Source organism: Stegastes partitus, unplaced genomic scaffold (assembly GCF_000690725.1).
Source record: "Stegastes partitus isolate 25-593 unplaced genomic scaffold, Stegastes_partitus-1.0.2 Scaffold208, whole genome shotgun sequence".
Taxonomy (NCBI): domain Eukaryota; kingdom Metazoa; phylum Chordata; class Actinopteri; family Pomacentridae; genus Stegastes; species Stegastes partitus.
Window position 1 is genome coordinate 499,751 of NW_007577939.1, and position 18,251 is coordinate 518,001.

The 18,251-nt window shown below is 41.3% G+C and overlaps 1 protein-coding gene across 1 annotated transcript in view; it reads right to left on the reverse strand.

Annotated features, from left to right (window-relative positions):
- LOC103356557 (mitogen-activated protein kinase kinase kinase 12-like) overlaps positions 1-16,262 on the reverse strand; it is a 19,801-nt gene extending 3,539 nt beyond the window's left edge. Inside the window, exons 1-12 of the mRNA XM_008280748.1 lie at positions 16,214-16,262; positions 13,842-14,380; positions 11,143-11,326; positions 10,584-10,775; positions 9,688-9,846; positions 7,615-7,773; positions 7,323-7,431; positions 4,875-4,984; positions 4,382-4,498; positions 3,863-4,000; positions 2,128-2,839; positions 1,593-1,660 (exon numbers count right to left, since the gene is read on the reverse strand). Coding sequence (XP_008278970.1) covers positions 1,593-1,660; positions 2,128-2,839; positions 3,863-4,000; positions 4,382-4,498; positions 4,875-4,984; positions 7,323-7,431; positions 7,615-7,773; positions 9,688-9,846; positions 10,584-10,775; positions 11,143-11,326; positions 13,842-14,340 — 2,447 coding nt within the window. The 5' untranslated portion in view covers positions 14,341-14,380; positions 16,214-16,262. The remainder of the gene's footprint in view (positions 1-1,592; positions 1,661-2,127; positions 2,840-3,862; positions 4,001-4,381; positions 4,499-4,874; positions 4,985-7,322; positions 7,432-7,614; positions 7,774-9,687; positions 9,847-10,583; positions 10,776-11,142; positions 11,327-13,841; positions 14,381-16,213) is intronic.
- Positions 16,263-18,251: the final 1,989 nt, after the last annotated feature.

Genomic DNA, 18,251 nt, shown 5'->3' on the forward strand with positions numbered 1-18,251 from the left:
ATAGGAGAGAGTAGGTGTATTCATGAGATTTTATAAGTAAGACACTAAAAATAACGTGTGGAAAAAGAAGGCTGAAACATGACATGGACACTGAGGCACAGCAATCTAATCTGAATACTTCAGAATAAAATCAAATATTGAAAATATGACACTAAGGAAATGTATGTAACATCAAAAGATTTTGAGTTTGAGTTTCACATATAATCTTTTTTTTCTCTCTCTTTAAACACCTCAAAACATTTCTAATGCAAAAATAAATGCATTACACGTATTCAGCATTTACAGTTGGTCCAAGTGGTGTACAGTGTGTATTCTACAATGTTCAGTGTTGTTTCTTTAGTCTAAGTTTTTGTTGTTACTGTTTTTTAATCAAAGGTGGTATTGACAAGGTTGGAAGGCAATTTGGGACAAACTGCTGGTGCTTCAATCAGGACTCAACATCATTGTTTTTTTTACCCGTCACAAAGTGGAGCACTTGTCAAAGAAACTGTGTCAAACACACTTTTCATGGGTTCATTGTTTCTCAATTTTTCAACTATACTTCAAAGAAAAAAATAAAAATGTAATCAATTAATTCTTTACCATGTAACTATAATGTAATTGCACATTGTCTCAAATGCATTATAGTTACTTACTTTTTTTATATTTGGAATATGTAATGGAGACTACATGTAATCCGTTGCTACTCAACCCTGACTCTTAGAATAAAACTTTGAAGAATGCTGATTTCTTGTGTTGTCATTAATAAGGAATGAAGATGCAGTGCAGGTGTTTTTTAAGTTATTGTGCCTGATTAACTCTCTGCTCAGGCTGAAAATGGATGCAGCTGTCCTGAGGAATGCATGAGGTGAGAGAGGAAAGTGGAAGACATGTCAGTGTATGTGCGCCCACACAATCCAGAGGCTGAATCAGATAAACTGGTTGTGTGTGGACTTTAAAATATAATTCTGGATTTGTGTTGGGCAGATCAGCATTTAACGGTCTTGTGTGGATGTGGAAGTGAAATTGTAAATACAATTAGTGTAAAAGTGCCTTTTAAACCCCTAAAAGCCTGTCTCTGAGTGTTAAAGTTGCATATTTAGTAGTGTTTTCAGTGAAAATAATCCCCTCAAGAATTAAAATGGCTGAGACATAACTTTACATTGTTGGTTCCTGTAGAATTTGAAGATCTATGAAGTTCCTGCCTCTTTCTCCTTCCACCTCCCTCCACTTATTGCTGCTTGAGCAAACCATCTCACCTCAAACACTGTAATATTAATCTACACTATTAAATGGTAAGCTGTCATATTGTAGGACTTGCGCTAGACACCTTTGACCTGATTCTGAAGAAGCAAAATGTAACACAAAGTCCCATCCTGCAAGTGGAAAAGGTTGATTCTTTAGGTTTGTTACGTACGAAACCCTGAAGGTCTAAATCTGTCTTTTTGAGAATGACATTGGTACGCTACAGTGTCAAAGTGGGAATGCTCAGCCATGGCATTAACTGCTTAGTTCACTTACGATGTGTCTTTCCGCATTTAACAACATGATGTTGAATATTATTATGCTAAAAAAACTTTTAAATGAAAACATTTGATTTATTTAATTCTTACCGTCTCCTTGGCAGCTCCACTTCACTGTCCACTTCTCCTTCCTCTTCTTCTGACGACACTCCACGTCTCTGTGGAAGAAATTAAAAGTAGTTATGTTTCAGCGTATAATAGTTTGACTTATACCTGCCAAGATTCCTGAGATTCAGAAGTTTGAAGTTTTGGAACGTCCTTTGCTACATACACATATTTACCACTGGGAACACTGAGCATGGCATCTGTAAAAGTCACTTTTACCTCATAGGGGGAAGGTGTTAATATTCAGCAGGTTAAAGACCAAGAGGTTTTGACTTCTGGACTTGATCAGTAAAACAACGATATCATTATCTGGAAACATTTTGGATCTTGTTTGTACTGGTGTCGATTTGTGAATTTGAACCCACTTGTTATCAAATGTAGCAACAAATGAAATCAAAGTGGCTTGATTTCCCCAAAGCATCTCCCTGCTAATTAATCTTTGCTCCCTTTTAACTTTAAAGTCAAAGTGATTTTGTGAAACTGGGTCACATGAGAACAGTGAGCGCTGTTGGCGCCTCACCTGACTGCGGGTGACTGCTGCCCTGTAGAGCAGTGCTGCAGGTGTGAGGCGTTGACTCCTGGGTGAGCGAGTGATCACTGCCCCGTCCTCCTTCTCCTCGCCCTCGTGGGGGACACGAGGGTTCCCGAGAACAGACGCCCTTCCTGCTGCTGCTCCTCTGCCACACGGTGAGTCAGGACTGCTAGAGAACGGAATAGATGCTGCGTCTTCACTGGGTGTGTCGCTGCGTGGAGGTGTTTCTGCTAGGTCATCAGCCCCTACGCCCACGTCGGGCCCCTCATCTGGCCCTCCAGTCCTTCTGCTCTCTCCCAGCCCAGCTGAGGCGCTCTGACTGCCCGCTCTGTCGAGTCCCTGCCTCAACTGCCCCTTCCTCCGGCCTTCAGCCTCCAGGGTGGTTGAAATGAGGTCGGGGCTGGACGAGGACATTTTCTTGAGCAGCAGGTCATGCTGCAGGCCCCTGAGGGCTGCACTGGGGTCTAGATGGTGTTTGCTGCTGGGGACGGATGAGGTGGCATTGACCATTGCTAAAGATGAAGACAGAGTGGCTTTCAGCTGAGCCAGGTCCCCACTGCTGCCTTTGCCAGCCTTCCTGTAGCGAGGTTTTCCTCGGCGTGAGCGGCCAGGGGAGGTTGAGCCCTTGTTGGGAATTGTGACCTGGGTCACAGATGAGTCCAGCTTAGGGAGGATGACCTCTGACTTTAGTAAGTCTGGCCTGGGAGGGTAAGAGACAGACTTAAGAATAATATATATTTTTTAAATTGTTTGACATGCATTAATTGTTTGATAACTTAATAATTTATCACTTAAATTTCTTCACCATAAAAGCTACAGTAGTGGAGTATTGATATTCTGTATTTTGGTACTGGTCCAGGTTTCTTACTGTCTTTTTTTTCTTTTTTCTTTTAAAAGATAAATAATCTACTTCTGTAGCTGGGAAATGCGATTTGTACTCAAACAAGAGTAACTGGAGTATTTGTTTAAGCTGTAGGTTTCATTTATTGATTACTTACAGCAGCAGGAACAGATTTAAGCTGAACTACCCTTCCCTTACATGTGAAGAAGAGACATGTCTCCTAGTGCAATAGTGTCTCAGTGCTGTTTCTCTGATTGTTTCTGCACAACAGTGGAGGTCGATGACATCGGAATGCACATTGTCAGAAATTATAATTAGGGAACATTTCCAAGCGGGCCATTTTCTCTATGTATTACATACATGTATTACAATATGCTAAAATATTCAAGCATAAAAGTTAAATATAATGATGGCAATTATTTAGGAGCATGAAAACCACATTATTAAAGCAGACTGATGACAAATGCATATAAGAAAAGGCCATATGGGTCAGGTAGATCTTATGACTGATGTTCAGTATGTGAAGTATGAAAAGAAGCTTTGATGAGGATGTTCTGTGTGAACTGTATGTGATGCACTGAAAACAAAGCTTGTACAGGAACAAAAGCCTGGAAAGCTGATCACACAATGTGATGATACAGCTCAAGACAGCAGGAGAGAATCATGTCACAATCAAACTTTGGGGACACCTATGACACACACTGGACATGGTACAGAATCATATTTAAGTTAATGTTGTCTGACAACTTGAGTTGACCTTGAAACCAGCTCAGTTTCTTGTAGGCTACTCTGTGTGGTGTACAATTAATCTGCAGGTGGAGTCAACTGTCCATCCACATATAAATGCTGTAAATGTGAATAACTTCTTCCTTGCCCTCTCACCTCTTGCTGTGTGAGGAAAGTTTCTGAGGTACGTTGCGTTTCTTCATGAGTTTCTCCATCGAGTTGGAAGAGGCTGACTGTCTGGAGCTGTGATGCTTGAAACAGCCTGGGTACTTCTTGTCCAGCGACTGCTCCCTCCTGATGTTTAAACACAAAGCCGATACTCGTTTAATGGCTGTCAATTGATTCTCAGCATGGCATAAGAGAGCACTTTGTTACATGCAATAGCCCTGTATGACTACATGTAATGGCCATTCACTTCACATTTCAGATGAACCTTTCCATGCTCTTTCATTACAAATACACTACTTAACCAGTGTTGATGGATAAAAACCTATTAGCTCAGGACAACTGAGAAGCTAAAGCTTTACTTTGCTGATTTTACAGTGGGACTAATTTTGACATGAGCACAATATAGTAACCGAGGTCTCCTATGGCACTATATTGTGTTTCAAACTTTATCATCTGCTAATTTACAATAGAATGTCAAAAAAAAAATTTAAAAATCCATTTTCATACTTAAGCAACTCTTTCTCTTTGATCTCCAGCTGTAGCATGATGGCATTGAGTTCCATGTAGAGATTGTTGGCTCTCTCCAGTTTCCTCTCATAGTGCTCCCGGATGTCCAGCGCATGTCTGTGTGGAGAGGAAGGATGTAAATATGCAGATACATTTCTCTACTTCAACTGCTATCATGATATTATCACGGATTGTAGAAGAAATTCAGCTATAATTGAAAAGAATTATTTATCTACCATACCAACTGTAGATAAATAATAGTTCAGCTTCGCTGTAGTAAGGACAGCTACAGAAAGCCCTGCTGCACCCTGCCATTATGCTGTACAATGATTCCCCTGTGCAAGGAGACACTTATTTTATCATATTCTAAATTATTTTTTAAATGCAATTCATTTTAAATTTTTTTTGTGCCCATATAACTATCTTGCATTAAATTTAGTCTAGTATAAATTGTGGGTATTTGATGTTGGAGTTTATTTTCTGTATATCTAACCTGAGTTCTTCTCTGCGTCGTTTGATCAGTTCCTCATCCAGCCTATGAAGACACGTCCCCTCAGACTTGATCTTCTCAAAGTGGTGCCTCACCTCGTCTCTCCATTCCGCCTGGCAGCACACAGAAAACTCATCCATCAGAACAATTGTACAACAATACAACTTGTGCTCATCTCACAATTTTAAAGATGAAAATGTCTTGGTCTTAAAAAGGGTTCATATAGTTTTAAAATGCAAATGGTTTCCTCTTTTTTATTATAATATTACTATTACCACTGCATTATCTCAAGCCATAATGCAGAATAATTTGCACAGTTTCTAAAACAATAAACATATAAAACATATTTTAGAAAATGTAACTATAGCTACAACTACTTATGGAATGCATACGCATGTGTATCACTAAAAAATAGCAAAAGCTGTCTGCAGAGTCGGTATGATCACCAGAGTGATTGAGAAACTGGCAGCCTATTCTAAAAGACAACACCAAAAAAAATAGATCATTTGGGGACCGTCATATCTGCGGAGATACAACAGGACACCAAACAGGAACCTGCTTCACCAAATATTCTGAATGTAATATTTCAGCAGCTTTTTCCAGTCACATTTTCTAAGCCCTTGTGTTAATCTAATTTGTACACCTGGAAAATGCAGCCATTCCTGTGTGTACCACTGAGATAATTAAGTAAGACTCAAGCTCATTTGCCTAATATTACAATCCAATGATATCAGTACTGAGAGTTCATTGCACCTTAATCGTTTAATAAGAAGCTCTCTATTTGCTGAGCAACTAAGGCTTTTTTCTATCATTTAAACAAAACCTATTAAGCTGTCAGATGATAATCAATACACACAGAGAAAAACTAAACATGAACTGACATGACATGAACACGAATGAATAAATAAATAAATACATACATAAATAAATAAATTTAAAAAACGCAGCGTGGGCATTTTCTCGTACACAGAAGAGCATGGCAGCTGTTATCTGATACCTGTCATATGAAAGGACAAAGGAAGGCAGATTTATGAGAGTGTGCATGCACATGCATGTGTATGTGACTCTTGTGTGTATATCTATCTATCTGGGCATGAGAGACGCTCTTCTTATTAAGCTAATGGACTCTGTGCACACTCTTCTGTGTCTCCAGTCCCCTCTTTCTCCTCTCTCTTTGGTCTCTGCTCCCTACCATTAAAGCAATCAATACACTCCAGCAGCAAATACTTCTTTCTAACGTCACAAGAAAAATCCATTATGGGGCAGAGAGGAGAGAAGGTGGGGAGGGTTGCGGGGGGGGGGTAAAGGATCAAGGATAAATGGAAAGAGGGAAAGAGGTTTACAGTTTGCATCATGAGACAGAACTGGAGGGGGGGAGCACTGCTGCTAAAATGAAATAAAATCCTATTTATTTTGTGTGTTTGTGTGCACAAGTGTGTCTCATGATTATATATGCTTGAGTTGTAAATGGATTTATGGTCCTGCATGGCTGAGCAGAGACACATCTTCCACTCAATTACTACTTTTCTAAATTTCCTGACCTTCATCTGCTTGGCTGCTTGTGGAAGTCTGACACATTTGTCATGTTCTTCCATCCCCCAGCCAGCCACAGGTAGACGCACAGCCTCCTTCTCAGTCACACTTTTCATGTAATGGAGGTAGAGAAAGGTTCTTTTTCTTTGACCACAAATCAGCACTCACATGTCACAACGAACAAAGACTGAGGCACCAACAACAATATGTTGTGATTGAAAGGACAGTTATTATTAGTGAGCTCCCCAGAGGCCTGGACCTCAGTGCAGCTGCACACTCTGCACTGCTAGTAGTTACTGCAGCAGGCTGGAAACAAATGGAAGTGGCTTGACTATTAGTGATGCTGGCTGTTGCTGCTGAGAGACATACAAAGCTATGTGTTATGTGTATTTCATCCAGTGTTCATCTATTTGTTCATTTGACAAGGGAGACAGTAAGTTGAGAAATGACGGCTCTTACTTATATTATCCTACAATTACATATAAACAGTGTTTTTGTGACTTTACTTTCATTTTTTCCTATCTCCTCTGTAACATCTAAATTGACACTGCTAAATAATGTCAAATTAAATTAGGGTCATCCCCGTGGCTGGCTTCACATGTTTTAAGACACATCTTAAAACAATACTGAAATACCCATATGTACATTCAGGAGGTTATTGGTTCTTCTTGTTCAAGACGTGCCTTCTTAAAATAATTAATCATCTGAGCAGTCTTTGTTGTATTCAGGTGAAGCTAAAATGATGCATCAGAAGTCCGAGATTGATCAGATGAGTATCTTCCAAAGTTACTGTGATTGCAGTACATTTTTTGTTATATTATTATTTGTTATATTTCCTCCTCTGCAGCTCACTGTCTGCAGAAAAACACTGAGATAGACCACCCATTTGATCTGTTCAGAATGATAAAGGAACCTCACCTGAGACTGAAAGTAAGTTTCTTGTGGGGTAGATAATATATCTGCAGAGGCGATGTCCAGATGCAGGAGGATCTGTCGAAATGAGGGTCTGTTTCTGGGTTTGCAGTTCCTGTAAAGAGATTAAATAAATGTTTTTCTTAGCTCCCTTTTTTTTTCTTTAAATATCTGGTTTTCTATTTTCTCCTCCCTTTCCATGGATAACTTTTACCATCTCTCCATTCTTAAAGCATTTAACTTCACCATATTCTTTAAAAGATTCCTGTTATTTCCTTCTCCCCTCCCGCCTGCTCACCAGCATTGCCTCAGGAGCAGTTTGAAGCTGTCTGGACAGCTATCAGGTACAGGCAGCTGCAGACTGTTGTTGCCGACTCCCCAGATAATAGCAGAGGAGTCCACATCCTTGTAGGGCACCTCTCCTGTCAACATCTCCCACAGCACAACACCAAAAGACCTGCGGAGAAATGTGGCACATTTTCTTTCAGACACAGATAAAAATAAGAAGTGGCCAGATGAATGGCAGCACAACTGAAATGCCACACTTTTACCTTTCGGCAAAGAAATCTGGCTTTTTGAAATTGCTGCATCTGTTACATCTAATGGGTACTTTTTTGTAAAAAAAAAAAAAAAGAAGAAGAAGAAGTTATTATGCTAATGTCATATGAGGAGTCTTTGGTAGCTTAGCCGAAGCATTTTCAAGTTTATTTAATCAGCTGGATATGAAAAAAATTAATAATTTTCTGGTAAAAGCACGAATAACCTACACTTTTAAGTGCATTTGCTGGAAGTTTTACTAACATTGTATGTTTCACTAATATTACTGACATTTGGTCACTTTGTCCTGATCAATAACGCACAACTCTACAAAACACAGCAGGTTGTGAAAAAGTATTCTGATTTTATTCCAGCATAGATCAGTGTTTCATTGGTGGGCTTCATCTGCTATGTATACCAACAAGACAGCAGGCTCCTGGGGAAGGTAACTAAGAAAAGTCTGTTGCTCTTGACTCCTTGTGTTGCCATGGTGACCATGTACAGTATCCAAGGTGTCAATAACATCATATGTAGCACTGAGGGTATGTTATCTTTACATGTGTATTTTTAGAGTGCCTGTGTCCTTATGATTCGTGATATTCACATATAAGAAAAAAGGACTTGAGTTCAAGCAACTACACATATTTTCCCTTGGCTTAAAGTTTTCTTCTAAAGAAGAGACAGATTTCAATTAATGGGTTTCGATACAGCATATAATTTAGTAACACAACTCAAGATTTATAAAATGATTTAACAACACTCCACATTTTTCTGGAGATTTTCATATTCTAATAACCTGTTTAACTGTAAACTACATTGTATAATTCATCCTACATCCACCCAACCGGTCGAGGCAGATGGCCGTCCCTCCCTGAGCCTGGTTCTGTCGGAGGTTTTTTTTCCCCCTGTGGGGGTTTTCGGTTCCTTCCCACTGTTGTGGACTGCTTTGGGACTGCTGAAGCTTATAGGGAATCCAGATGTTTTGGATTGTTGGGTGTTTCTGTTTCTGCCTTTGTGAAGCGCTATGAGATGACTTGTTGTTGTAAATATGCGCTATACAAATAAAATTGAATTGAATTGAATTGAATAAGAAAACAGCAAATTAAAATCCACTAAAATTACAAAATGTCCAAATTTTACTAATGTCATAGAAACCTGTGTATTTCAATATAGTTCCAACAAAAGAAAGCAAGATGTATGTCATATATGTCGGTAAGAAACAAATTTGAATACTACTACTCCAATGCTTTGGGTTGTTTTTTTTTGTTGTTTTTTTTGTGGTATGGAATACTATCAAATGATTTACATAAATTTAAACAAAGCAGTATAGTACAAACCCAAGCTTTGCTTTCTTTCTACATCAAAAGCTTTTTAATCTTATTTTCACTTCTCTGCTAATGCACCACTGGCTCTGGGCCAAACTGTCCGTAGGCTTGGAAGGTTATTCCAGCCTCTCCTGAGCACTGCAGCATCTGGCAAATCAATTATTAAATTAACCAGCGTTCCTTTCAGGACGGAGAGCAAGACTGATGGAGGGATGTAGCATAGAAGAAAGAGAGAGGCACAGAATGTAGTGGGGGGGGGGGGGCTCAACATAGGGCAACCCATCAGACATGGCAGAGACCCTATAGAATTTCATGTAATGAGATATTGTACATAATACTGAATAGATTTTCTGGGAACACGATCCTTCGCTCTGTACTGTAGTACTGTCGTAGACTGCCACTAATGAGATTCTGTGTGGATTCAGTGACAGATAAAACAAATCATGAGGGAAAATTTCCGAAGTTCACCAGTGCAAGAGGACAGTTTAAGAAAGGATTATGACACCTACCATATATCCACTTTCTCTGAGACGGGTTCATTGCGTATGACCTCGGGAGCCATCCAGGCTACAGTCCCTGCAAAGGACATCTTGGTGCTCTTGTCACTGAGCTCCTTGGATGTGCCGAAATCAGAGATCTTCACTGCGTCATCATAGGTGATCAGCATGCTGCAACGAAACGTTAGGTTTGTCAAGTTTATATCTATCTGCTGTGAGTTTTAAAATGGCAAAATTAATGGAAGTCTGTGATTCCCCTCCATCCCCGCTTCCCCTTGTTTTCTCATGTTTAGAGAACAACGTGCATGATCTTGAACATACAAAGGACATGATGTGCAGAATCAGTCCTAGCCACTTTGTTCAGACAGGCAAGACTGCTCAAAAAATCCTGATTTTTTTTCTGTCAATGCACCACACAAAATGGAAACATATTTGATTAGAAATGCTGACTTCTCCTTTAATTAAGCTGTAGAGGGTTTAATTGGTTAGTCAGTAACATGACGCATTAGCACTTTAAGCTTTGTTAAAATGTGACTAGTGTCATGACCCGCTAAAGCCTGGGAATTTAAAAAATTAGCCCATTCATTATAGTTTTAACATTTGGCAACTCATATGTTTCTAAAGCAGCATTTCCAGAATACTGTGGCATAACAAGTGCAGCCTATACAGTTTTTACAAGGCACTGCAAATTATGTGTAAATAACAAATTCACATGATGTGAGATTTGTCTCTTCACTGTGTTTATATTTCGTATGTCAACGCAGCTGGTTCTTGTGGCTCAGAACCACCTATGCTGCACGTATGTACTGTAACGCTGTATTGACCTTTTTACTCTGACATTACCCTTTACATTTGAATCACAGAGCTGTAATTAAACAGAGAATATTAACCAATTCTGCAAAACTCACTTGGGTGACTTGAGGTCTCTGTGGATGATCTTGTGGAGGTGGAGATAGTTCATCCCTCCAGCAATACCCATGGCCCAGTCCATGAGGAGGGAAGGAGTGATCTTCCGGCCTGCTCTCAGCACCTCATACAGCTGTCCTTGGGCACAGTACTCCATGATGATGCAGTAGCATGGAGCCTGGGTACATATACCTCTGAAAGAGTAAAGAAGTATGGAGAATATGTTAAGTGTTGTTACAATGCCTTTAATGAAAACTTGGAACTAAAATAGTTTTGCTTTTGTTACAATGTCATTTGAAGGTCCTACATGAGTTTGGAAAATGTTACAACCATCTTTACGCATCTTAATCAAAATCTATCAGAAAATAAATGCCAACTTGTTCCACTCAAGGATCTTAGTTCCTGCCAAGCTCCCTCATAGAACGTATAAGGCTTTCACTCATATGGCAAAGATTCAAAAACACACTTTCCTATTGGAAATTATTCATACCATACATTTAATATTAGAGACATCCTCAGCATTCTTATTATTCAGTAAGCAAACTGATCCTTTCTGCTCACTTGAAGGTGATGATGTTGGGGTGTTTGAGCTTCCGCAGGTGCTTGATATCTGTCTCTTTGATGTTACGCACTTTCTTCACGGCTACTTCTTGCCCGTGCAGTCTGCCGAGGAAGACAGCGCCCTGAGCTCCGCTGCCCACCCACTGCAGGTCCGATATCTCCTCAAATGGGACCTCCCACGCCTCTGTAGGGAGAAAAGCATGAAGGCAAATCGCTTGGTAAGTTTATCTGTGTAGTAACATGCCAATTGTGGATACATAAAAGAGGAATATTTGCACTATACTCTACAGATCAGTTTACAACTTGAGGATTAAATATGCTGCAAAATCATGTTTGAAGAACAGCTGGTGAAACAAAACACCTACTGTTGGCTGACAGATCTCCAATGTGCAACAGAACAGGCCCCTTATGCTCTTTTCACAGTAAGTCTATTTCATTTAGTCTTTCGTTTGAATTAGCAGGGGGGTTCTATGGAGAGCAAATCAGTCAATTTGTCAATTTGATCCAGACTTAAATATCTAAACAATTACTGACTGAGTTGTTATTAGATCTGGAAAGATATTAATGGTCCCCATGGGATGAACAGGAAGGACTTTGGTGATCTCTTGAGTTTTTGGCTTATGACCACAAACCAGCAATACGAATGGCATTTCTATCAGCCTCAGCATCTTCTTGAGTAGCACAGTTGTTATGAGGCTTTCTAGGATGATAAACACAGTGAATAGGATATCTGGTAAACATTAGCACAGTGATTTTGCTCAAAGCACTGTTGTACCTGAATCTCGTAATGACTTTTGAGGTTAAAGACTATCTTAAAATAGAAAACTAAGCAGAAAACGCCACAAAATACCACCACGCCTATATGTAAAACTAAAGCTAGTAGCTGGGAAGGGTCCAGTATCACCACTGGTGGTATCATAAAGCAACGAAAGGTTAACCCCGTGGCAGTAAAACCTCCTGAAAGTCTCAACACAAAACCCTTGTTGATATCTTGTTTTGCAGTTGAACCTCACCTCAACCTAAGACTGAGGTGTGCAGGCAGACAGACAGGGAGCTCTAATCTCCTGTGGGTAATTCTCCCTCAGCCTCCTAAATCCTGCTTAGTGCCATTGTGGGGCTGACGCAAAACAGGGGTCCGACGCTCAGGAAGGGGGTTGGAAGAGGGAGGGGATTTTGAGAGCCTAATGTGGATGTACGGTGAATAGAGGACGTGGAGGGGTAGTATTGGTGGTGGTTACTGTGTGCGTGTAACGAGAAGAGATGGGAGGGGGATTCCCCACGGGTCAGCAGGGGTCCATGTGGCTGAAGACAGACTGTTAATACAGAGAAAATATACAGCACACTCTGCTGCTGTTCTCAATCCGAGCAGAGAAGAGTCAGACACATTTATCATATTAATAAGGATGATATGAATGATTAATGCTCTCCAGTGATTGATTGAGGAGCTCTGTCTCTAATGAGCCCCTCAAATTTTCCACAATAAAGACATAAAGGCCACATCTGATATGCCACCATGTCTGCTTTATTTGATTTGAAAAAACTGAGGAAATTTAGCACAGCACCAGACATCCCACAGTCCTTCAGAATCAATGAAGGACCAGCAATTTTTTTTCTCTTTTCTATTGAGGTACATTGTTCCTTCTAGTCAAAGCTTAAGAATAGGGCATTGTTGAATGGAAGGCTGGCACTCTGTTGCAAAAGCCCTATTTATTTCACTTTCATAATATCCGTTTTGCTCTCATCAGTGTGTGTGTGACTCCCTGTGATGGCGCATAGAGGAGGGGAGCAGTGAGGTGCAGATGGGCTGGGAGTGATAACAGCACAGGATGAAAAGGAGAGGAAGGGAGACAATGAGGGATGGAAGGAGGAGGAGGAGGAGGGGAGTAGAGGGGAGATGTGGAAGTCAAACGGGTGATAAAATATCAGAAGGCAGTAAAGACCAGGAGAGGTATGAAACTGCCACCTTCAAGCCTGATGTCTGATGCTGTATTTATTTTATCAAGTTTGTATCTGGCATCTATCTGATTTTATGTGTTCGTGTCAGTGCAAGATATTAAGTGTTTCTATATGTGGATGTGTGTCTTCATCCTCTGGGTGCACACTCACATATGTGTGCGTGTGTGTCAGGTTTGCGTTAATAGAGATGAGAGGCACAGGGTCAGAGCGTGGCCATGCATAATTCATGAAGCAGATTTGGCAGAGGAGTCTCAGGGGAGCCCTGCGCTATTGTAGTGGCTGCAGACATAAACAACACAGCGTCACAGGGAGCTAGTTTCATTGGGGGGGTGGTAGTGGGAGGTGGGCACAAGCAGGCGCATGGATGGTGAGTGTGTGTGTGTGTGTGTGTGTGTGTGTGCGTGTGTGTGTGTATGTGTGAGTGGGGGGGGGGTATCAGGGGAACATAAGCCCTCTGCAGCTTTGATAGAGTCTCCTTCTCTGGCTGCAGCTCGTTCATGTCAAGGAAAGTGTTTGTTTACAACGAGGCCTTTGTGGAAGTCATTTTTCTCCCAACTGTTTAATGTAATTAAAGTGGGGGATAAGATCATTTAATTAACATATCAAAGCTTCACGCTGGAATTAAATGGCAGCTAGTGGTTGCTTTTTATTGGAAAAATAAAAGCAACCATTGAATGCAGTGTCTATATAGATGTGTTCGTCTGTGCACTTGATACTTAAATGAGTGTGGCTGCTAGACTTACCGTCCAGGTCGTGCTTGTGCTCTGTGGAATAAGCTTTTCCAATCATAGTCCAGACAGGCCGCAGACACCCAAACAACCCCTCGAGAAACCCTCCTCCCCCTCCTGTGGACTGGCACTGTAACCTGGCGTCATCCGCCTGGCTCCTGACTACGCTGCCGTCCGCTTCCTGCCCCTCTCCTTCCGTCCGTCCAGGATTCCCATCGTGCTCGTGGAGCTTCAGGACGCTGTTGGCAAAATGCTCCTGTTGTTCCTCGCCGGGCGTCTGGTTGTGTCCGGCAGTCTGCCCCTCGCCTCCTCCTCCTCCGCCCCCCGGCTCCACTGCACCTCCCGTGTCTATGGAGAGGACGTTGCGAAGGACGCACTGGGTTGGGGTCAGGTCCATTTCTGGGGTGCAGGGCGTTTCGGCATCGAGGCGGCGAAAGGACGGGGGATCGGAGAGTGGTGTGTTGAAGCCGGAGAGAGAGGGTGAAGGGGCACGAGGTTCATGGATGAGCGCCATGAGGGGCTGCGGTCATCAGAAAGACTGGAGAACTAGGAGTCTGGATGAGACCAAACAGAGAAATGAAAGTTAAAGGTTGCATAAACTAATAATGAGCTTGTTGGCGAGTGTTTAGGACTATTATCAGTAATAACCTACATATAAATATCATAAGTGGCAGAGAAACTTGAAGTTACTGCTTTGTACCCCAAAAGACTCAAGTCTAACCCAAGCAGCTCTGAATGCAGGAAGACAAGGCATACCCCCAGCATCACAGAAGTCTATATTTTCTACCTATTTTCTATTCTTACGGGAATAAAACCACATGGATTCCTGTTTTAAAGCAGACTTTATGAGAACAGGCCAAATAAAAATGATGTAATTCCTCATCAGCCTTCAAGATAATTATCACTGCACAAGATTTCACACAATCCATAACATGAGACATTTGTCACAACACAGAACAAATCTATTTTTTAAGCTGACAGATACAGGTGAAGATAAGAGTTATCATTCTTCATGCTGGTTAAAGCAGTGACAATACCTGATGGGTTATGATGCATGTCTCAAAGTATTAAATATAAGAATGTGAGCCATGAGTCAGGATGCGTGGATGAGGGACAAAAGAGCATCCTGTCTGGACCATAAATCTGAGAAAACCTCACGTCAGCACTAGCTTTGATTAAGTGCAGCAAATGATGTGAGGACCCCCCTTAGACTAAATATCCTTCGGTGCCACAATATTTAAGAGTACCTAAATTAAGTCATTTCCTTGCATGTTTCAGAATGTAACATGTAATATTGCATTACTTTTGGTTGAGCACATTCACGATTAACTAAACTAGGCCGAATGGTGCCACAGCTGGTTATTTACATCCTACTCGAGCAACATCACGGGTGTATTAAAATGAATGAGATCACACAACAGCTGCAGAACAACGAGAGAATTCTGCAGGCGTCTTCAAAGCTCTACATTTCTCCAAGGACAGCAGTATGTGCACGCTCAGCGGAGAATGAAAATGCATTATTTCTTGTCAGAGCCTTTTGAAGTGATCCATTCTTTCTCCTCCATCTCCGACAAGAAAGACTAAGAGGTGACAGGTTTTACGCACTCAGTAAAACGATACAAATCAAACTCCTTCACAGTACAAGCATCATCATGCTGTTAAACAGTATATGAGACAAAACATACTTGTGTTTCCTTGGAGTGAACACTAAACTTGGGTTTTCAAGATCATTCAGCCATAGTGAGGTGCACGTTTGCCAGTTTGAAGGTCAATTTGAGTGAAATGACAATAATTGTATCGATATTTATCAACCATCCTTATGTGATTGACTCTGCCACCTAAAGTAATGTATCTGGCATCTGGTGTATGAGTTATCAGCCCACTATCATATATATACTCTAGCTGCATATAACCATGTATAGATGAACCATACAGACACAACCATAAAGTCTGCAGGAAAAAAAAAATCATCCTCATTATAATTTTCTGCACAGAGAGAAACCCAACCACTGAGACACAGCTGGTGTACACATCATTCACATCCGACTGATCCCGTCTCCTAATAGTCCTGCTCGGCTTCTCACTTTATTTATTTCGAGGTATCAGCTGTGGGAGCTGCAGGAGCAGGCTACGCTCGGTTACAGGCCAGTGCTTCGTGGATGTATCAGAGGCGCATCATCGCCTCTCCCTGCACCTCCTGCAGTTACCAGATCCGGTGCATCAGTGGAGCATCACTGACAACGCCGAAGTTACAGTCAAACACACGATGGCAGTTTACATTAGATTAAATAAACGACAGGCTGCGTAATGTTGAGCCAAAAACGGCTGCCTTTTTCTCTTGTCTACCTGCTGTTTTTCACCACCACTGTCAATCCAACGACTCCTACCTTAGTGCCGACAGCTGGAGTCCATCGCTGTTAATTGCATTCCGCTTTGGTTTAAGATGTATTCTAACAGCAACCAGCTAATGATTCCTCTTCTTTGGATTTTCCAGCATCCACAATCTCCCTCCTCCTTCTCTGCATCCAGCGATCAGTGCTCCGTGGAAGTGTGCGTCTCTCCTGCGTTAATTCCGCTGAACAGTAAACACATCTATCGCTACACTCCCTTGATTCGCTTGTTTTCCTGCTCCTCCTTTTCCATTCCCCCTCTGAGGACCCAATCTGCGCACACTCAGGAATTTATACGACCATATCTCACCTATAGTAAACACGAGCGATGAGAAGGGGGGAAAGACTGGTGGGAGGGAGGCGCTGTGGATGTCCGCCTATCGGAGGAGAAATGCGCCGTGACGCGCGGAGTCCGGTGAGACACGGGACAACCGCAGGTACACGGGCTTGTGTGTGAGTTAGGACGGGGAGGAGGAGGTTCAGCCGGTATGTGAGGTGATCAAAATGATGTCATTCCCAAAGCATGCAGCATTTGACTGGACAGCACTGTGTAAATCCCTTCAAACCCTATTAACGCCCTCTGTACTGCTGTAATTGGTGCATAATCTGCGAGCTCCGTCTGCCACCGAGGGGACATGAAGGAAGGACGGCAGGATTTTTGCATTATTATCATCATCTCCAATCTCTACTGACCCATTTCTCTAAGATGCAGAGTGGGACAGTGCATGAAGGACCTAAATGGGACTTTCCCCAGGCGTGATGTGTTTCCCTCAGCGACTTTAATTAACCTGAATGAAATAAAATATCACACTCATTTAAACAACTGTCATTTTAAAACACAAATCTTGCTTGAATTTGATGATCCCAATACCTGCAACACTGCCCAGATATCATCTTCAAAGCCTCCTGTTTACAAGTTATTCTTCAAGGTCTTTCCAAGGCCTGGCATCCTACAATGAATTCATTAACGATATTGTGATTGTGTTGTACATGAAACTTACGAAATGAGTCTTAAAAACTACATCCAGGATGCAACATATGAATATTAAGGAAAACTAGTCTACAAAATGTCCAGAAATGCATTATTTCAGACCTTTTCCTGACTAATACTGGAGAAATCAGATGAAATATAGTCGATGTAACACATCTCACCTTATTTTTCTTGCTTTTTATGACAAAGTTGGCAACTTTATATTCATTAAATTTTAACATTTGTCACACTTGAGTAATTCAGGGGTTTGTCAAGCCATTTCATGGGAATTTAACATTAAATAATCACAGAAATCCTCTATCCAACACAAAAGGGACTCACTTTCTCTCAGCTCACATTGCTCACACATTCAAGTCAAGGAAATCCTGCATGTTGAGTAGGTGAACTCTGCAGGGCAACGGGGAGTTCATGAAATCAGCGTAAACAGTGAAGAATCTTCAACTAGTGTCAAACCATTTGGCTTGGCACAGAGGAGCACAAGTTTGTGAAACAGCTGGGGGATCCCATGTCTGAGCTTTGTATTTACTAAGTGGTTGTCGCTACATGACCCTTTTTGAGTGCTAAATCCAAATCCAAGCCCTTATCTCCCAGATTAAATCCGTGTTGGGCTTAAACCCATAACGATGACCTCATCATGCTGCTTGTAGACAGCGGGGGGAAACCCTAACTACTACACAGACAAACCATGACAGACAGACAGACAGACACACACACACACACAAGCAGTGGAAACCAACCGCCAACCCCTCCACTTTCTCCTGTTTACTGTGCTTCATTAATTCATGATGAAAAAAGATCTTGGCATTCGGTTGAGACCCATACCTCCAGTGCAGTTAGAATTAGGAAAAACTGATTTATTCATCTTTTGAGTCATTCTCTGCCTTCTGCTTCAATGTAAAGAGGAGAAAAATAAGACTACCAAAAGCAAAAAAAAAAAAGAAATCTTTCTTTTTCTTGAGTACAGTTCATAAGGCAGTTTGTAGTAAAGATGGAGACTGAGACCAAGTGTTTGGGTTTTTTTTTATTTTATTTTTTTTAAATCTG